The 21,465-nt window shown below is 42.9% G+C and overlaps 1 protein-coding gene across 2 annotated transcripts in view; it reads left to right on the top strand.

Annotated features, from left to right (window-relative positions):
* Window positions 1–3,780: 3,780 nt before the first annotated feature.
* The window catches only part of GXYLT2 (glucoside xylosyltransferase 2), a 44,813-nt gene continuing 27,128 nt past the window's right edge, over window positions 3,781–21,465 (top strand). For both annotated transcript variants that reach the window (XM_069966867.1, XM_069966866.1), the window contains exon 1: window positions 3,781–4,180. In XM_069966867.1, coding sequence (XP_069822968.1) covers window positions 3,921–4,180 — 260 coding nt within the window. In that variant the 5' untranslated portion in view covers window positions 3,781–3,920. The remainder of the gene's footprint in view (window positions 4,181–21,465) is intronic.

The following is a 21,465-nucleotide window of genomic DNA, read 5'->3' as shown; positions in this document are numbered from 1 at the left end:
ATTCTCTACCTGTAACACCACACAGCACACTGTATTCTCTACCTGTAACACCGCACAGCACCCTGTATTCTCTACCTGTAACATCACACAGCACTGTATTCTCTACCTGTAACACCACACAGCACACTGTATTCTCTACCTGTAACACCACACAGCACCCTGTATTCTCTACCTGTAACATCACACAGCACTGTATTCTCTACCTGTAACACCACGCAGCACCCTGTATTCTCTACCTGTAACACCACACAGCACCCTGTATTCTCTACCTGTAACATCACACAGCACGCTGTATTCTCTACCTGTAATACTACACAGCACTGTATTCTCTACCTGTAACACCACACAGTACGCTGTATTCTCTACCTGTAACACCACACAGCACTGTATTCTCTACCTGTAACACCACGCAGCACCCTGTATTCTCTACCTGTAATACCACACAGCACTGTATTCTCTACCTGTAACACCACACAGCACGCTGTATTCTCTACCTGTAACACCACACAGCACGCTGTATTCTCTACCTGTAACGCCACACAGCACTGTATTCTTTACCTGTAACATCACGCAGCACCCTGTATTCTCTACCTGTAATACCACACAGCACGCTGTATTCTCTACCTGTAACACCACACACCACGCTGTATTCTCTACCTGTAACACCACGCAGCACTGTATTCTCTACCTGTAACACCACACAGCACACTGTATTCTCTACCTGTAACACCACGCAGCACACTTTATTCTCTACCTGTAACACCACACAGCACACTGTATTCTCTACCTGTAACACCACACAGCACTGTATTCTCTATCTGTAACACCACACAGCACACTGTATTCTCTACCTGTAACACCACACAGCACGCTGTATTCTCTACCTGTAACACCACACAGCACACTGTATTCTCTACCTGTAACACCACACAGCACTGTATTCTCTACCCGTAACACCACACAGCACGCTGTATTCTCTACCTGTAACACCACACAGCACTGTATTCTCTACTTGTAACACCACACAGCACGCTGTATTCTCTACCTGTAACACCACACAGCACGCTATATTCTCTACCTGTAACACCACACAGCACGCTATATTCTCTACCTGTAACACCACACAGCACACTGTATTCTCTACCTGTAACACTACACAGCACTGTATTCTCTACCTGTAACACCACACAGCAGACTGTATTCTCTACCTGTAACACCACACAGCAAACTGTATTTTCTACCTGTAACACCACACAGCACCCTGTATTCTCTACCTGTAACACCACACAGCACGCTGTATTCTCTACCTGTAACACCACACAGCACGCTGTATTCTCTACCTGTAACACCACACAGCACACAGTTACTACCTTTAACACCACACAGTGCTCTGTTACTACCTATAAGGCCAATATTGGAATAAAGTAAAGAACTTTTTTAATTTAATTAATTTATTTTTTCTTTTAATCTCCACGCACATATTATGATCAAGCATCTTTTATCTTTGAGGTTGACCTCCACAATAAGGACTTTATCTGATATTTTCTTACATGGGATATACTGTTTATACCTCGTTTTTTGTCCAGGCGGGATTGGCAGTGCCGGCTCTTATCCTCTGTGCCATTTAGCATCATTTAATTGTGTTACTGCATCATTTTTGTGAAGACTCTGCAGTACTGCAATGATGATTCAACATGTGTGAACATAGCCCTAATTTCACTGCAGACATTTGTACAATCAGCGAAGTTGCAGCAGCTGCTTCTGGCTGGTCAGAGATGGTGAATCACACAGGGGTTTGGGGGATCCAGCCAAGCCTCCTGTGACATCACACCCTGCCCCCTGTCTGCATCATCAGCCTGCGCTCAGCAAACACATACAGTGTCTCATGTGAGACAGGGACATGAATATTTGTCTCCTACGGTGGGAGAGCAGTGGGAGCAGGAGACAATGTGGATTGGCACAGGGGCCATTTTTCTTTACTTCCTGGATTTCTATCAGCTACCAGTGTGGCAGAACCATGCAGATATGGTAATACATTGTATAGACAAATCTAGATAACTTTTGATGTACTTTTAATAGAAAAAAAGTTTTCCTTATCTTGAGTTCCCCTTTAATTACAAACTCGCCTGAACAAAAGTGGTGCTGTCTCTGGAAGAAAGTGGCCATGTTTTTGTAGCGCTGGATAACCCCTTTAACTATGCATTGGGGGCCGTTACAGGGGGTGAGGATTGCCAGATCAGGAAGAGAGGAGCTGGGGGGATCTAATATTATGTATCTGAGTCACATTTTACAATATCTGTACTGCTTGTAGTCAGGAAGACATGTTTTAGTAAAGTATTGTGTTCTTCTGCTCCTGTGACTTCTTAGAAGACCAGAGCACCTGCTGTGGATAATACAGTGAGGGCCCTCCTGAACCACAGTGCACCCTTTGGCCATGTAGAGGCACTGCGCCTGTACATAAATCCGGGGAGCCTTGGTGCTGCAGGGACATTTTTAGGCCCACCACTAAAAACGTTGTACATAAAGAAGCAGTTCACAAAAAATTATTATTGGCCCCCCTGTAGGCACTGGCACGTATACTCACCGCAGCTGATGCGTGTCCCGTGGCACGGCTTCATTCCGGTCCTGCAGAGCCATTCAAATCCGGCGCGCGCTTACATCCGCCTCTGCTGTGACTCCTCTTCTCTGTCCTGTGATTATACGCCAGAACTCACGCACTTCAATGCATTCAAGACAGAGAAGAGGAGTCACTGCAGAAGCTGAAGTGAGTGTGCGCCGGATTTGAACGGCGCTGCGGGACTGGAACGAAGCCGCGCCACGGGACACCGATCAGATGAGGTGAGTAAATGTGCCAGCGCCTACATGGGGGGAAAGCAATAATAATTTTTTGTGAACTGCTTCTTTAATAAATGTCCCCCCCCCCCTAAGTGTTCATTTAAATGCAAACCCAAACTTATTGTAAGTTTGCTCACCTCTGGTCACAGTAACACAAAATTTACATTGATGTTGATGCTGTGATGTTTTTGCAACAGTTGGGTCACATCATTGCTATTTTCATGTCATGTGACCAAAGTCACTTTGTAGCCCTAGCTATAGGGGCCCAATAACATTTTTTCAGCCGCATTAAAAAAATTTATTTTCAGAATAAAACAAGAGTTGCACAATTGACAGGTATGGCGACAATACTTTTATCAAGTCCAGTGCAGCGGTACCATTTATTAAAACATACATTCACTTTAAGGGGGTTATTTAGGATCAGAAAAACAACGCAGCTTTATTCCAAAAGAGCGCCACACCTGTACTCAGGTTGTTACAGTTGGCTGCATTCACTACAGTGAAGCTGAGCTGCAATACCATATACAAACTGAGAACAACAGTGGCGCTGTTTCTGGATGGAAGCAGCAATGTTTTTCTGGATAACCTCTTGTTGTAGCATATCTGCAACATGTGACCTTTCCCTAACTTACCAAAGAGTTACTGCCACCAGGTAGGACTGGCACTACTAATTATTTTGTTGTCACAAACCAGAACTGATGATTTGGTGACATAAATAATGAGGCGGAAATGGTATTTATTATCAGGAACATTCATGGTATTACAGAACACTAGTCCTGTGAATGACAGGATCAGTCTGTAAGAGCGCCCTCTGCAGGTCAGAGCGGGAACAGCCGCTCCTCAGCATGTGTAGAATGTGTGATAATGAGGAGAGGGAGCTTGAGCTCCACACATTACGGTAGGATCCCTCCCACCTCTGTGTCTCTTCTGCCCCCTCCCCCTGCCCTGACAATCGGATACGTGGTGCCTGCAGCCCCGGAGCTCCCTGTGGAAGCTTCTCACAATGCTGCCTGCAATGCCGATCCCTAAGGGGTGACCCCTCCGCAAGTATGATCTGCAAGGAGGACCCCGAGTGAGCCGGCACCATGAGGATCCATTGCAAGCTCCTGGCTAGCCTGCTGTGCCTGGGGGGGCTTCTCATCCTCTATCTCTTCCTGGGGAATACAGAGGAGCACCCTGCTACAGGAACCAGGAGAAGCAAACTTCCAGCCCCCCCTGGACATGGCAAGGAGCAGCCCACCACTACCCCTGGGCACTTCCGAGCCATAGAGGAGCACAAGCCAAAAAGAGAGCCCCGGGGGAGGAAGAAGGCGAGCACCTCCAAGGCAAGGGCAGCGAAAGGGAGGTAAGAGGAGGCTGCAGAGAGCAGGGCACAGCTGCTGCACAACTGCTTGGCACATTACACTTACTATAATGACTGATAGTGTGTAAGCTCATGCATGCGAGCAGGGACCTCACTCCTCATGTATGGATTATTAGATGTATATCTCTGTAATGTCGATTTTTTGTCCATGTATGTACCCCCAGAATTGTAAAGTGCTGCGGAATCTGTTGGCGCTATATAAATAAAAATTATTATTACTATAATGACTGCTGTGGAAGTCCTGCCTATTCCTGATGATGGGGATTTACTGTTACTGCTTACTGTTTGTCATTCATATACCTGACATACAGTGTGTCTATGGCCAGTACACTTGGGGGGGGGGGGGGGGGCATAGTACTGTATATAAGGGGCAGACTACTATATATATATATATAAGGAGGGACAGATTACTGTATATAAGGAGGGGCATAGTACTGTATATTGTATATAAGGAGGGGCATAGTACTGTATATAAGGGGCAGACTACTATATATAAGGGGGGACAGATTACTGTATATAAGGGGCAGACTACTATATATATATATATATATATATATATATATATATATATAGAGGGGCATAGTACTGTATATAAGGGGCAGACTACTATATATAAGGGGGGACAGATTACTGTATATATACTATATATAAGGAGGAGGGGCAGACTACTGTATATAAGGAGGGGACAGATTACTGTATGTATACTGTATATAAGGGGGGCAGACTACTGTATATAAGGGGCAGACTACTATATATAAGGAGGGACAGATTACTGTATGTAAGGGGCAGACTACTATATATAAGGAGGGACAGATTACTGTATGTAAGGGGCAGACTACTATATATAAGGAGGGACAGATTACTGTATGTATACTGTATATAAAGGGGAGGGGCAGACTACTGTATGTGTACTGTATATAAGGGGGGACAGACTACATGTATACTGTATGTAAGGGGGACAGACTACTGTATGTATACTGTATATAAGGAGGCGAGGCAGACTACTATATATAAGGAAGGGACAGATTACTGTATATAGGGGCAGACTACTATATATAAGGAGGGACAGATTACTGTATATAAGGGGGGAAGACTACATGTATACTGTATATAAGGGGGGAAGACTACATGTATACTGTATATAAGGGGGGAAAGACTACTGTATGTATACTGTATAAAAGGAGGAGGGGCAGACTACTGTATGTGTACTGTATATAAGGGGGACAGACTACATGTATACTGTATGTAAGGGGGAAGACTACATGTATACTGTATGTAAGGGGGAAGACTACATGTATACTGTATGTAAGGGGGGACAGACTACATGTATACTTTATGTAAGGGGGACAGACTACTGTATGTATACTGTATATAAGGAGGCGGGGCAACTACTGTATGTGTACTGTATATAAGGGGGGACAGACTACATGTATACTGTATGTAAGGGGGGAAGACTACATGTATACTGTATATAAGGAGGCGGGGCAGACTACTGTATGTGTACTGTATATAAGGGGGGACAGACTACATGTATACTGTATGTAAGGGGGGACAGACTACATGTATACTGTATATAAGGAGGCGGGGCAGACTACTGTATGTGTACTGTATATAAGGGGGACAGACTACATGTATACTGTATGTAAGGGGGGACAGACTACATGTATACTGTATGTAAGGGGGGAAGACTACATGTATACTGTATATAAGGGGGACAGACTACTGTATGTATACTGTATGTGTACTGTATATAAGGGGGGACAGACTACATGTATACTGTATATAAGCGGGACAGACTACTGTATGTATACTGTATATAAGGAGGCGGGGCAGACTACTGTATGTATACTGTATAAAAGGGGGACAGACTACATGTATACTGTATATAAGGGGGACGGACTACTGTATGTATACTGTATACAAGGAGAAGGGGCAGACTACTTTACTGTATACAAGGAGGACAGACTACTGTATATAAGGGGGCCACAGGCACACTATAGTATATAAGGAGGACAGACTAATGTATGTATACTATATATATATATATATATATATATATATATATATATATATATATGTATATGTATGTATGTGTGTATGTGTATATATATATATATATATATATATATATATATATATATATATTGGAGGGGCAGATTACTGTATGCATACTGTATATAAGGGACAGACTACTATATATAAGGAGGGTGCAAACTACTGTATGTATACTGTATATAAAGGGGAGGGGCAGACTACAGTATGTATACTGTATAAAAGGGGGGGCAGACTACTGTATGTATACTGTATATAAAGGGGAGGGGCAGACAACAGTATGTCTACTGTATATAAGGGGGGCAGACTACTGTATGTATACTGTATATAAGGGGGCAGACTACTGTATGTATACTGTATATAATGGGGGGCAGACTACTGTATGTATACTGTATATAAAGGAGAGGGGCAGACTACAGTATGTATACTGTATATAAGGGGGGCAGACTACTGTATGTATACTGTATATAAGGGAGGACAGACTACATGTATACTGTATATAATGGGGGCAGACTATATACAGTATACATACAGTAAAGGGGAGGGGCAGACTACAGTATGTATACTGTATATAAGGGGGGACAGACTACTGTATGTATACTGTATATAAAGGGGAGGGGCAGACTACAGTATGTATACTGTATATAAGGGGGGCAGACTACTGTATGTATACTGTATATAAGGGGGCAGACTACTGTATGTATACTGTATATAAGGGAGGACAGACTACATGTATACTGTATATAATGGGGGGCAGACTACTGTATGTATACTGTATATAAGGGAGGACAGACTACATGTATACTGTATATAATGGGGGGCAGACTACTGTATGTATACTGTATATAAGGGAGGGGGCATACTATTGTATACAAGACTACTGTATACCATATATAAGGTGGAGTGGGGCAGACTACTGTATACAAGGGGAGGGGACAGACTACTGTATATATGAGGGGGCAGACTACTGATGTAGACCATATATAAGGGGGAGTGGGACAGACTACTTTATACAAGGGAAGGGGACAGACTACTGTATGCATACTGTATATAAGGAGGTCAGACACTACTGTATGTAGACCATATATAAGGGGGAGTGGGGCAGACTACTGTATAAAAGGGATGGGAACAGACTGTTGTATGCATACTGTATATAAGGGGCAGACTACTGTATGTATACTTTACATAAGGGAAGGGGGCAGACTATGCATAATGTATATAAGGGGGAAGACTACTTTATGCATACTGTATGTACACTGTATATAAGGTGACAGAATACTGTATGTATACTTTAAGGGAAGGGAGCAGACTACTGTATGTATACTATATATAAGGGGGTCAGACTACTGTGTGCGTACTGTATATAAGGGGCAGACTCTATGTATATTGCATATAAGGGGTCAACTACTGTATGTATACTGTGTATAAGTGGGGGGGGCAGACTACTGTATGCATACTGTATGTAAGCCATGTATATATGCCATGTGGAGCTTCATATCTGTATTATGTAAACTCTAATGTAAGAATGTAACATTTTGAAATTTGTATTTATTTTGAAATTTTTATTTATTTTATTTTTTACTGAGCTTTTTTTTTTTTTTTTTTTTTTTTGCTGTGTAACAGTGTTCTAATATGTCAATATGTCTAATATGATCGGACACTCCTGGAAATTCTTAGAACTGTAGTATTTGTTCATGCCCACCTTGTATTTAATATTATATTTCTTATTTAATTGCTGTTGTATAAGCCAAGATTAGTAAAATGCCATTGAAACCAATGATGGGCATAGTTGTGGGCCTACTGAGGTATGTGCCTGCGGGTGCTTCATGCCAGAAATGCCAACAAGCCACTTTGTTTTGAACACAGTATTTAGATTGAGTTGCCAGTGTTAACCATCTGGTATAACAACACCACAGTTGTCGGTGACTACTCTAGGCACATTCAGTCCTATGCAGTTCAGGAGTAGAAATGTTAAGACTCGAATGGTTCAAAAATTATATCCTGTACTTGAGGTTTTAGTGATGTCAGTGTAGCCCTGATGGTTTGTTAAGGGAATTTGTCAGATTGTGGGTTCAGAGTCGCTTTAAACAATGGGACCAATGGGACATATTCCTCACCTCTTTAGGCTTGTAGGCTTGACTGACAAGTCTCTCCCTATATACACATGGGCCGCAACATCACATTGAATTATGGTGCACTGAGTTCCCAGTTGGCCTCAGCACTACCCTGCCCATATGTAGTGCTCCGGCCATTCTGGAGCTCACTGCATCATAATTCATTGTGGTGTTGTGAGTCTCAGCTGACAGGTTCCCATTTCATAAAGTGATTGCAGATTGCTAGGAAATGCCAACACTGTATGACTGGTGGAGGTCTAACCACTGGGACCTCCACTGATCATGAGGATATAGCAGTGGTGTAGTGTTGTGTTCCCTGTACTGTTTCCACCCTATACAGCAGCTTGAAGACTCCTGGCTGTTCAAAGTAGTGCAGCACAGCTCCATTCAGTTGAATGGGACTGGCTGCAGTTCCTGGCACAGCTGGGTGGCTTAGAGCACCATTCTGCAAGCAAAACTCAGAAGGGGATGCAGCTCTATACCACCACTGCATCCTGTTCATTCTCATGATCAGGTTCCAAAGGTCAGACCCCCACCAATCATATACTGTATGCAGATGGCAGGGACTGTGTTAGGCCCCTTCCCTTTGTGCCCTGCACTAGGCACAGTACAATATATTAGTTTTATAGTGTTATAACCTTGTACACTGGATGATATTACAGGTGGCAGCATTGACTTCCAGGCCTTCCGAGGCTTAAAGTTATCCTCAGATTTGAAGATCCCCGTATCTCAGCAGAATGTATAACATTTAGTTAATATATGCCTCCTGCCAGCCGCCAGAGCCATAAAGTGTACTTGATACTCTTGATGTTAAATTGCTGTACAGAGAATGATTACTGCTGCATTTAGCGAGTGATTCGCTTGATCTACGCGGTAATGTATTAGTTTATATGTCTCAGCAGTGCCATCATTTTAATAGAAGCACAAGTTTTAATTTGCGCCATGGTAAAAAGTTGGGTTCTGGCATAAAGTACTGTGATATTATCCAGAATGCTGAGCCAGGGCGGCAACATCCACATCTGTGCTGAGAAACCAACACAGATGTCCCTACACTGGGAATCTCAGGGACTGGTTAACCAAACAATGTGCCGAACTGTGGTCATAGCTATAGGCAATGAGACATATAGCTGTGTGACCCATACCAAGGGCTCCAACTGGTATCAATATCATCCATTACAGCTTCAAGTAGATACATTAAAGCCTACTTCTTCCTTATTTTTGAGTGCATGCTGGGAAGGCTGTCAAGCTTTCAGAGGCACCGCCCCCTGGACTCATTAGCCCTTAGAAAAATGTAAAGTGATTGGTTGCAATAGGCATCAAGACTAGTTAGGATAAATAATGCCTGATAGGTGAGATATATAGAAAGCAAAGCCGAGGACAATTTGAGCAGTCACAGCCCATTTTAAAGGAGCCTGGAAGGGTTAGAAGCTGGTTGGTTGCTTTGGGCATCTGCTCTGTTTTTCTTTGCATCAGTTTTGTTAATCTTACTGACTGTTCTAACTTGCTCTGGGGGGTTCCATGTGTATTGCTTTTGTATTGTGTTGAGTGAAGGGGATGTGGTTAAAAAGCTTTAAAATATGCCAAATATGCTGAAGATGTGCTTAATTTTTGGCATAAAATATTGATGTGTACTGGAGCCTGAGGTGGTATAAGGAAGAGAGATGCATCTAAGGCTGTGTTCAGATCCATATTGGAGGCTCGGACGTGCACAATATTATGGTGATGGAAACCACAACCGCATCATTTTGATAAGCTGTGTTAATTTTGCATATTAGCACAAGACTTAGGGTCTTGACAAGTAGCAGCAACCATGACCTGGCAGGGGTTTCTTGTGATTCTCAGCTCACCACTACTTTGCGGGTCACAGTGTGATCCCATTTACATACCTTAGGTGCAAGACAGTGGGATCTAGTATGATACAGCAATTTTCATTACATGATCGCCATTGTTAAAATTGCTGTGTAGCCCCAGCCTAAGGCCGTACTTTGTACAAAAAGACACGCTGCCTTATCTTCTATAGGATCCCGGCCGTAGCGTATACACATAGTATATACTCTGGCCGGTATCCCTAGCGGCACTGCAAAGAATTGACATTCAGTGAATAGCGGCCGCAGAAAACCATGCGGTTGGGGTCGCACGCTCAATAGTGCGCAGTAGGGAGTTCTGATGCGGGCGCGCATGAATGCGCCCGTATCAGAACTCTGCGGCAGGAAAGATCATCCGGCCGGGATGATCTTTTCCCAGATGGGTCACGGAACAGCCGGTCTCTTACGACATGTGAACACAACCTTTATAGAGCAAACCTCGATGCCCATTCTCCCTGGTGCTGGCCACTTGCCCTACATGTAATTGCCAAGGGAGGCAAGTGGAGTGTGGGTCCACAGGGATAGTTGGTGGCCTTAAGGCCTTCACTTATCTCCATTTGCCTCTTATTGCGTATAGTAACAGAGCCCAATGTCTTATACATGAGCCCCGCTGGGTTTGTGGCCAGGCTTCTCAGCAGGACTTTGCAGATTTGGCCCAATAAAGATGAGTAACAAAGAGCATTGAGAGTTTGGCAGATGTGATGCATACACACAAAGCTTTGGTGGAAGGGTCAAGCTCTGATTTCATTTTTGCTCCAGCTTTGTGCTGTGCTGGGAATGGTTTCATATTCTAATCTGTAGTCTGTTATCCAGACTTCTCTGTTGCGTAATAGACATTTGGCCGGCGCTCTGTGCTCGTTTATCAGGTTTTATTCTGTGGTTATTATAACAATGTATTATTATATGTACACGTATACTCCTACACCAGGGCTCAATGGCACAAAGGTTCATTGGCGCAGAGTTAGGATATTGGTGCCACTTTTTTCATCTGCTGACTGATAATTATTTCCAGCTGCTGCTCTGTTTGCACATATGAACTGCATCCCTATACGACACAGCAAAATGTGCCTTACATGTGTCTAAGGGCATTCGCTTTACCTTATTCATCTTTCAGCTTAAAGCGTAAAACAGTAGGTTAGGAAAATTCGGTGGAATTTAGGATTCTCTGCAGGTAAGGGTGTGTTCACATTAAGTGTCGAATGCCATATGAAGTCCAAATCGCACTGTTTACTGGATATAGATAGACGAATTGTGTGTCTGCATGCATCACTTCCCCCCTCACAGCTTAGTCCGACCTAAGAGATTGGGTCCATAGACTTAAAATAGAGCCATCTCCTACAACAAGTTACCCAGGAAGTGAATCGGGCCGACGTGTACTTTTCTCAACTATATCTAGATCGGCGGAAATCTCAGCACAGAGACCGCAACCTAAGTTTTTCCTAAGTGACAGTAACTCTTTAAAAAGCTTATCTTATCTTATCCACCCCTCTAGTAAAGGCCCTATTCCACCATCGCTCTTTAACAATCACTAAACCTTTTTTTTTAGCAAACGATAACACATAACACACGTGGGAACGTGAACGATATATGTAGTTTAACGATTATTTTGTGGTCGTTACATGGTCGTTTAAAACGTTCGCCGGGGTGATCATGACCACCTACTTTTTTTTAAACCTTTTTACGAACGACTGAAAGATTTCTAATTTTACAAACCGATTAGCGAATTATCTTTCAAAGACCAACGATTTTTTTCGACATGCTGAAAAACCAAACGTGGAATTGGTTCGCTCGTTTACACCAATTCCACGAAGCGATTATGGTTATGATTATGGATTATTGCTCCAACGAGCGTTCGTTGGAGCAAGGTTATGAACGATAATCATTCCGTGGAATAGGGCCTTAAGCATAACAAAAAATAACATATAACATAAAATAACAAAAAACTTATAACCTGTATAATCCCACATAGTAGTTATCTCCCACTTGTGCCCCACAATGTAGTTATTCCCCTTTTTGCCTCCCCATACAGGCATTCGGTTCCCCTTGTGCCTCCACATAGTAGCTAGGTCCTGTGTGTGTCCCCATACTGTAATTAGGCTCTTATTGTGCCTGTTATGCAAGATGTCAGTCCCTTACATAATATAATTAGCTCATTCAGTTACTCAGGCCCCACCAATCTGATAGGGGTAGGCCATTAATTTAGTAGTCCTGAAAAGACACGATAAAGGGAACATATTGCCCAATTTTTACCAGTTAAAACTAGATAGTGATACATATTTCTGTCTTCCTTTATTTTCTGATTGTGTTTTATTTTATTTTATGTACATGATGATGATGATGATGAAGGCAGTCATCTTGACTCTGCTGTTAACAGCATTTAGAGAGATGCTTTACAACAAGTAAATGGACCAACAAAAATTCTTAAGGGTACAAACCCACTTGACGTATTTGCTGCGTGAATCAGTCTTAAAAATAAGCAGGCAAAATGCAGGTTGGCTTTATACAATTGTTCTGCGTTAAAATACGCAATTGCGTATTTTTGAAGTGTGAAGCTACATGCGTTTTTCGCACAGGTTAACAACTGATGCTTTGCTAACAACAAGCTTCACGCTTCAAAAATACGCAACTGCGTATTTTAACGCAGAACAATCGTATAAAGCCAACCTGCGTTTTGCCTGCTTATTTTTAAGACTGATTCACGCAGCAAATACGTCAAGTGGGTTTGTACCCTAAAGGGGTTATCCAGCATTAGAAAAACGTGGCCACTTCCTCTGTCCTTCCAGAAAAAGCACACGTCTAGTCTCCATTTTGGTGTGTAGGTTTTACTATCAGTTCCATCGAAGTTGTAGTTTTGCAACAGCTGGGGAGCCAAAGTTCCCTACCCCTGTTCTAGTGGATGGGTGCAGCACAGGAGAAGTCCCAGTGGCAGAACTGTAATGCTACATTCACATTAGTTTATTATGGCTGCAAGTCCCATCTTGACTGTATACCTGAATACCAGCTTTTAGACCGGCCGTAATACGGAGACAAGAATGTGTTCATATTTTGCTAGGGTGTTCCCAGCCTCACATTGTAACCTTAAATCGTTAGGCCTCTCAAGAGTCATAACCCATTATTCTAGTTTGTGATATTGCTGACTATGCTCCATGCATTAATATGTTATGGTGTAGGAGTCACTAATATGAGATTTAGACATTTGACATTTTATAAGTATTATTATATCTTTTGTATAGCGACTTTATATATCATTCCATTAAAAACAAAACTTCATATCATATAGGTTAGATATTGGGTGGAAGTTAAAATCTCCTACAAGTGTGAAATGTATACATTCCGGCGGGTGATACTAGACGGCTGGGAGAAAATAAATGGGAATTTCCTGCCTTGTTACTGTTCAGATACTTTTAAGTTTCAATTATACATTGTTACTGAGCTGGCAGCGTGTGCCATGTCTCTGTTGGGTTTGGCAAGCGATATAATGCTGAACTGTACACCTCTCCACGTTTCATTTAATGTGCTGTTTAAAAGGGATTTGTGAGTTTTGATAGCTTTATAAGTAAAGTTGAGAAACGCAGATTTTACAGTCGAGATTTCAAGGCACAAAACCAGTTCTGATGAATATAACATATCAGCATTCCAAGATTCTATTCTCTGTTGGCCTCTTGTGCTTGTCTTGTTAATGCGTTGCGCTCTCTGGAGTGTTACATCAGTAGACGTGACACAGATTCCCCCATCTCTGGTAGAATAAGTTATCTGTCCCGTATTCAGTGGGGGTTTGTTGTAGCAGCAGAAGCTGGAGATCATAGGAGTGCGAATTGTCAGTCATCAAATTCACTGAGTACGCCAGACAGGCTGATGTGATGTGAATTGCCTCTGCTGCCTCTAAAGTAGGCTATAGACTTATGATAGCTGGCAGACTAATGATCGGTCCGCCAAAAGCTGTCCTCCCTAAGGGAGGAGACAAGCGGCCACTAGACATCTTTAGAACCAGGGGTATAATTATAGGAAATGCAGAGATTTCAGCTGTGTCTAGACCATGGTGTCTGAGGGGAAGCAATGGCATCCTGATAAGAGGAACCTAGCACTATGGGAGATGGGGAGCTGGTACTAATTCTGCACCTAGCCCTAGAAACTTGCCATTACCTATCTGCTCTTTGGCCTAGCTTTTCTAAAGGCCCATTACACAAAACAATTATCGGCCGTTATGGTGCATTTACACGGAACGAATATCGTTCAAATTTTCACAATAACGATCGCATTTGACTGATAATCAGCTCGTGTAAACACAGCGAACGATCAGGCGGCGAGCAATAAATCGTTCATCGTGATCTTTTAAGTTCTTAAATCGTCGTTGGTTGTTCACTGAAAACTCGCAGATCGCTTTGTGTAAACAGTCTTTCACCGATTTCACCGATGTGTGAGATGGGCTTAAGCGATATTAAAACGATCGCAATAATGATTTTTCCAAACAATATATCGTTCCGTCTAAACGCTAATTGTTACTTCAAAATCGTTAATGTTAATAATTGGGTAATTTATCGCTCCGTGTAAACGCAGCATTACAGCCCATAATCATCTGGTGTGATAAAAGACAACGATCAAGGCTGATTGTTGTCTGTCATTTACTTTCATGATGTTGAAAGACAAACGACTAAGGGCCCTATTCCACCAGACGATTATCGTTCAGATTATCGCTAAATCGTTGGAATCTAAACGATAATCGTTCCTTTGAATAGCAGTTAACGATTAACAACCGAACGAGAAATCGTTGATCGCTTTACAAGACCTGGACCTATTTTTATCGCCACTTGTTTAACGTTCGCAAATCGTTCGCATTGAATAAGACGTCATTCGGTCGTTCGCAGTAGATACGAACGCAATAGCGAAGAAAAAACGTTCGCAATTACGATCGTAAGTAACGATTATCGTTCCATGGAAATGAGTGAACGTTTTCAGGTCTTTTGCAATAGCGGTCGTTTGAGATCGTTAATCGTTAACGATTATGCGAACGATAATCGTCCGGTGGAATAGGGCCCTAAGATAGCAACGATCTGCTGCCGTTGCTCTGTGGAATAGGAGCGTCAGCAGCAGACCATTGCTATCTGCTATGGGCTGCCCGGACAATCTAGTGATCACCCAGGTGGCCCCCCCCCCCTTCTCTTACCCGTTCGCTGCCGAGGTGTGTAATAGTGCTGGCAACGAGCAGGGAACGAGAAGCAAGCAAGCGCTGACAGCGCTCATTTGCTCTTCTCTATCGCCCCGTGTAATAAGGACTTAGGCCAGGGCCACACTACGTTTCTTGTAGTCCTTTTTTTTTTTTTTTTCCATCTGTTTTGATCCTTTTTTACAACTGACTTCTATTATAAAAAGAGAGTAGGTTCTTAACCCTCATATGCCAGTAGAATAAACTTGGGCACACTTCTTTTTTCATGCTTCAGTATAGATTTTTTTTTTCCTTTTTGTATTGTGCCAGCACATCAGCCATATTGTCTGAACTTTCTGCCCACCCTTTAGATATGTTTTACAACAGCCCCATGAACATTGAGACAACAAGCTAGCTCAGTGGTATGGAACCTTGGCTCTCCAGCTGTTGCAAAACTACAACTCCCATCATGCCTGGACAACCATAGCTTTAGCTTTGGCTGTCCAGGCATGTTGGGAGTTGTACTTTTGCTATAGTTGGAGAGCCAAGGTTCCCTACCACTGAGCTAGGGGGTACCCTATTGACTTATGTAAGAGAGTTTTCTAGGCATGCACTGTGATCTCTGCATGTAGATTCTGACTATCTATTGATATTTATCTGATTTAATCTTATCTAAGGTTTTATGTTCATTGTAATCATGTTTGTGTTGGTGATTATTAGGACTGCTTAAAAAAAAGACAAGGCAACTTTCTTCCAGAAACAGCAGCACTCTTGTCCTTGGTTTGGGTGTGGTTTTGCTCAGCTCAGTTCCATTGAAGTGAATATAGGGCATGTCCTGCTTCTTGGCATGATGCGAAGAATGACCACATATCTGCCCCATAGACTCATTTAAAGCAGGTGGAGTTAGCCAGACAGTTTCATCACAGCCAACCTATGATTGCCCAAAAAGGTTCAGGTAGAGATGGCGACATTTATCTATATAACCCAATGCACCTCTTCAATATCTGGATTGATGGGTATGTCCAACCCTATATTAGCCTATTATTAGGTCCCAGGCAGATTCTCCCTATAGTATACGTCGAGTTAGAGAACTGTACATCAATTTAGTAGCAGAAATAAAAAAATGATCAGGTTTGCTCCCTGTCTCTGATTCATGTGGCGCTCAGACAGACTTCAGTAGGAAAGTCCACAAAGCAAGAAAACTAGGAAACCCAGTGTCACTGTGGAACGCTTTCACATTTTTTTTCCAGCTTTGTTGAATCGCATATAAAGAGGATCCAACACTGGAAACCAAATCCACATAGCTTAACATACCTCAATAAAAAAAAAAACCTTGCGCAATGCTTTGAGTAAGTTTTTACTGAAATATGTTGGATCACTTTTATCTGATCCAGTGAACCTGGAAAAATGCTAAAAGTGTATGGCTGTAATGCTGGATTTCCCTTTTTTATTTACTTTTCTGTGCAGAGTAAAGCAGTAATTTATAGAGGTGTGAGACCCTTGCATTTGTCACAGAGCTCCAAATCCCCTGCATACAGGTAGAGATAACTGATAAAATTGCGACTGCCTTCAGCCACCACTAGAGGGAGCTTATTGTAGACCCAATTCTTTTTTTTTTTTTTTTAGGTGGGAGTAATATAAATCCATCTTCAGTAATCTCCCCCTAGTGTTGGCTGCTGGTAGGCAAAATTTTAGCAATGGGGCTCTAAGCACATTCAAAATATATTAGGGAATTAACCATTAGAGAATTTTGGACCTAAACTGAATCAGGGTAATCTGAGTGCAGCTCATACTGGGTTTGTAAAAACTTTTTTTTTTTTTTTTTCCTCAGAAAGTTATTGTGATCAGATTTAATTAACTCCGTGAACCATGTTTCCAGCTTGTACTTTTGTACATTATTTAGCTTGGGACTGATGTGTGTATACATTCCCTCCGCTCTGCTGGATCAAGTTTCTGTTCTATGTTTCCAGCAATACAATTAAAACAGCTTTTTGTAATCTCAGAAATATTCCATTTGGCTTCCTGGCAGACGCTTGGACGCAAACCCCGAATCAGTCATGTGACCTAGTCTTGTTAAGGTCGCTGTTCTTCTTACACATAGACAGAAGGGTTCCATACATTGTTGACAGGTCAGGCTTTTGTATATGCAAAGAGGCAATTTCCTTGGTTCTAGCTTCATTGTTATTATAGTTTTCCACAATCTTCGCGTTAAAAAGTCAAGTGAGATTAAGAAAGAGAGAGCTGAGGCCATGCCCCACATGAGTACTATGCAATACTTAGGGGACTGTGTTTAGAACAAAAAAAAAGCTTAATTCTTGTAGTAATTAAAGGGGTTATCCAGCGCTACAAAAACATGGCCACCTTCTTCCAGAGACACCACCACTCTTGTCTCCAGCTTGGGCGAGGTTTTGCTGCTTAGTTCCATTGAAGTGAATGGAGCCTAATTGCAAACCGCACCTGAACTGGAGACCAGAGTCGTGTTGTCTCTGAAAGAAAGTGGCCATGTTTATGTAGCACTGGATAACCCCTTTAAATAGGCCCTTATTGCTGATTTGTCACCATGCTGCAGCTCTGCCTGTTCAGATTGGCTGCTGTGTATTAGCACAAGCTCACCAGAAAGTCAGCTTTCCTACAAAATGATTAAAATCCTGAAAAGAATTCACAATGTGAACTATGGCGCAAGTGTAATGGATCATGCATTGTACTCACAGAAAAACTAGTAATATATCTCTATATCCTGTCCCATAATGCTTCTGTTCCCAGAGCTTACAAACTGGAAGACCATTTAGTACCAGTCCATAATTGACAGGAGCTCAGTGAGACCAATCAATCTACTAGAGAACATCACACGATCCCATGTCATGAGGTTCTTGTTCTGCTCAGCGCGGAGCGGCTACGGCAACTATCATTTATTAACTTTGAAGATAATTGTCTCCTAGTTGTCGAATCCATAAAATAAAAATCAACAGCGAACCCTTTTTATCCGAGCTGGAATCAATGATTTTGCAGCGTTGCGTCTCTTCAGAGAATGACACCTGATAAACAGCTTGTCTAAGCAGATGTGAGGCAAGCAACTCTTTATAAAGCCGTAATTGATTGATCTGCCACAGGGAAAATGGATACAAATGCGCTTTTTGATTTTCGTATTCCCTCCTGGTAGCGCTCGGAATAAAAGACACAGCTCGCTATTGTAGTGGATGGCAGGGGCCTTCTTTTTATTCTTTTTTGGCAGAACTTTTTACTCTGCAGGTAAAAGTAGTTATCGTGACCTCCATTTACATGTAGCAGTGCGGTCGGTGGCTGTGGAGCTTTGAGAGAGGCTCCGGAATAAATGGAAAGCATGGGGTTTTATCAAGATTTAAAGGGGTTTTCTCCACTCTATTTTATTTTTTTTTTTTTTATAAAGAAGCCAATGTGCCTCAATAGACATGTTTCCGTTTTGTCAACATTAAGCTAATGAGAACGGCCATCTTAAAGGGGTATTCCCCCCCAAAATTATTTTTGCATTAATACGTTGCCCACCCGTAGCTTTCCATCTTTCCAATATAAAGTTTTTTACGGATTCTGCACAGTTTTGCTGTTATCCAGCTGCATTCACCTCCATGGATTGCATAGAATCATCAGACCGCAGTCCACACCGACACGCTTCCTGCTCCTGGCCCCCACCATCCGTGTCGGCATCACGTGTCCTCAGTCCCAGCACAGTGAAGTGACTGAGAACACTGATGCGGTGGCTGCTGCCATCACCCGTGGCATCCCTCACTCACCCGCAGCATAGCCTCCGCACTCACCCGCGCGATCACCCACGTCAAGCACCGCCCCCCCACAATTGCCCGCGACTAGCTCCGCCCCCGCAATGGCCCGCAATTAGCTCTGCCCCCCGCTATCGCCTGCGACTAGCTCCGCCCCCGCTATCGCCCGCGACTAGCTCCGCCCCCCCCCCCCCCCCCGCGACAAGCTCCGCCCCTCGCAATCGCCCGCATCATTGCCAACTCAGCTCTGCTACACCGGCGTCCCCAACTCAGCTTTGCTACACCGGCGCCCCCCCAACTCAGCTCTGCTACCCCGGCTTCCCCACCAACTCAGCTCTGCTACGCCGGCGTCCCCGCCAACTCAGCTCTGCTACACCGGCGTCCCCGCCAACTCAGCTCTGCTACACCGTCCCCGCCAACTCGGCTCTGCTACGACGTCACCGCCAACGCAGCTCTGCTACACCGTCACTTCCAACTCAGCTCTGCTACACCGACACAGCCATCTCAGCTCTGCTACACTGTCATCATCTCCTTCATTGTCTCAGCTCTGCTACTTCACCATCCTCAGGCAGTAGCATTGCATGATGGGAAATGTAGTTTCCTATCTTGGATATAGACCATGTTTTAGAAAAAGTTGTAACTCAGGAACGGCAGCAGCTAGAAAGATGGGAGACGTCTCAAAATACTCAGGGGGACTTGGTGAGTAAGGCCAGCTAGGTTTGGGAGCATTTCATTTTTTTTACCTCTTGGGGGGAATACCCCTTTAAACTGTCCCTTTTACTTAAAAAAAAAAAAAAAAAAAAGTTTGACATTTCAAAAGTTTTTAAAGTCAAGGAGTCTGGGTTTTCGGGCCCTCACTGATCATTACAGTGAGCCAGGAAAAGCATGCAGCTGAGCTGTTCTCCCCTGTATTTCTGCAGGAGATACTAGAGTTAAGGCCCTATTCCACCAACAGATCTGACAACACATTATTTGCCAAAGATTTGAAGCCAAACCCAGGAACAGACTATAATCAGAGAAGAAGGTCATAAAGGAAAGACTGGATTTCTCCTCTTTTCAAATCCAATCCTGGGTTTGGCTTCAACTCTTTGGCAGATAATCTGTCGTCAGATCTCTTGGTGGAATGGGGCCTTTAGTCTATGAAACCCATCTGCTAATCTGAAACTTCCTGTTCTCAGCCTCCCCAACATTGTAAAATGACCTCTGCACAGGTCACAGAGCATGCCCGGAAACCTTTCCCATTCTTTCAAATCAGTCAGCTCTAGACTATTTTTGTATGTTTTCATGGCATTTGCTCTAAAGCATTTACCTGAACGCTGATTAAAACTGCAAAGGCAAGATGGCTGCACCCATCATGTAAGATAGCATGGATTATGTTGAAATATTGAGGTTTGTTCTTTTTTTTTTTTCCCATAGACTTTTTGTAGTCTTGGATACCTTTATTCCAATCCTGTCCAAGACAGGAACTGTCCAGAGCAGGACAGGTTTTTTTAATGGGAATTTGCTGCTGCTCTGGACAGTTCCTGTCACGGACAGAGGTGTCAGCAGTGAGCACTGTCAGACTGGAAAAAATATACCACTTTCTGAAGGACATACAGCAGCTGATAAGTACTGGAAGGCTGAAGATTTTTAGTGAATTGTAAATTGCAAATCTATATAACTTTCTGAAATCAGTTGATTTGAAAAAGAAAAAGGGTTTTACCGGGGTTCCCCTTTAAGAGGCTGAGAGGTGTGAATAAGGCTTGCATCCATTTTTGACGTAACATTCATACCAACATGACTACCAGGGACGTGTGCAAATAGTCAACTAAAAAGTAAAATCCCTATATCTCAGGAACATTGTATAGGGGAAGGGGACTATCAACAAGCAGGCTCGTTCCAGAACCATGCTTGTAATCCAAATCCATTCTTAAACCAAAGCAAATTTTCCCATAAAAAATCATTGAAATGCAGACAACTGGTTCCACACCCTAAAAATAATGATTTTATATTCTGAATAACATGTTAAACAAATGAAACAGACATTTATAAACAGCAGAATATGTGACATTATAAGTTACTGTACAGTATAGCAATCAGCATGTGGTGTATAATGTATAGTAACTGCATAAACCTGAAAATACAGCAGCAGTTTGTAGATACAGGATGGAAATGCAGATCCCCATAATGCAGTAGCCTAGTACAACAGGCTAGAATAGAGAAGCAGGGCTGCTGTCGGAGGTCTGTGTGGTCACATGACAGCAATGGGGAAGGGGTGTGTGTTCAGCATGGACCAATCAGGACTGACAGAGACTGCAGGGAGCATGAAGGAATGAGTGTGAATATGTGGGCACATACATGC

Source organism: Dendropsophus ebraccatus, chromosome 4, assembly GCF_027789765.1.
Source record: "Dendropsophus ebraccatus isolate aDenEbr1 chromosome 4, aDenEbr1.pat, whole genome shotgun sequence".
NCBI lineage: Eukaryota > Metazoa > Chordata > Amphibia > Anura > Hylidae > Dendropsophus > Dendropsophus ebraccatus.
This window is presented reverse-complemented; position numbering and strand designations above follow the sequence as displayed.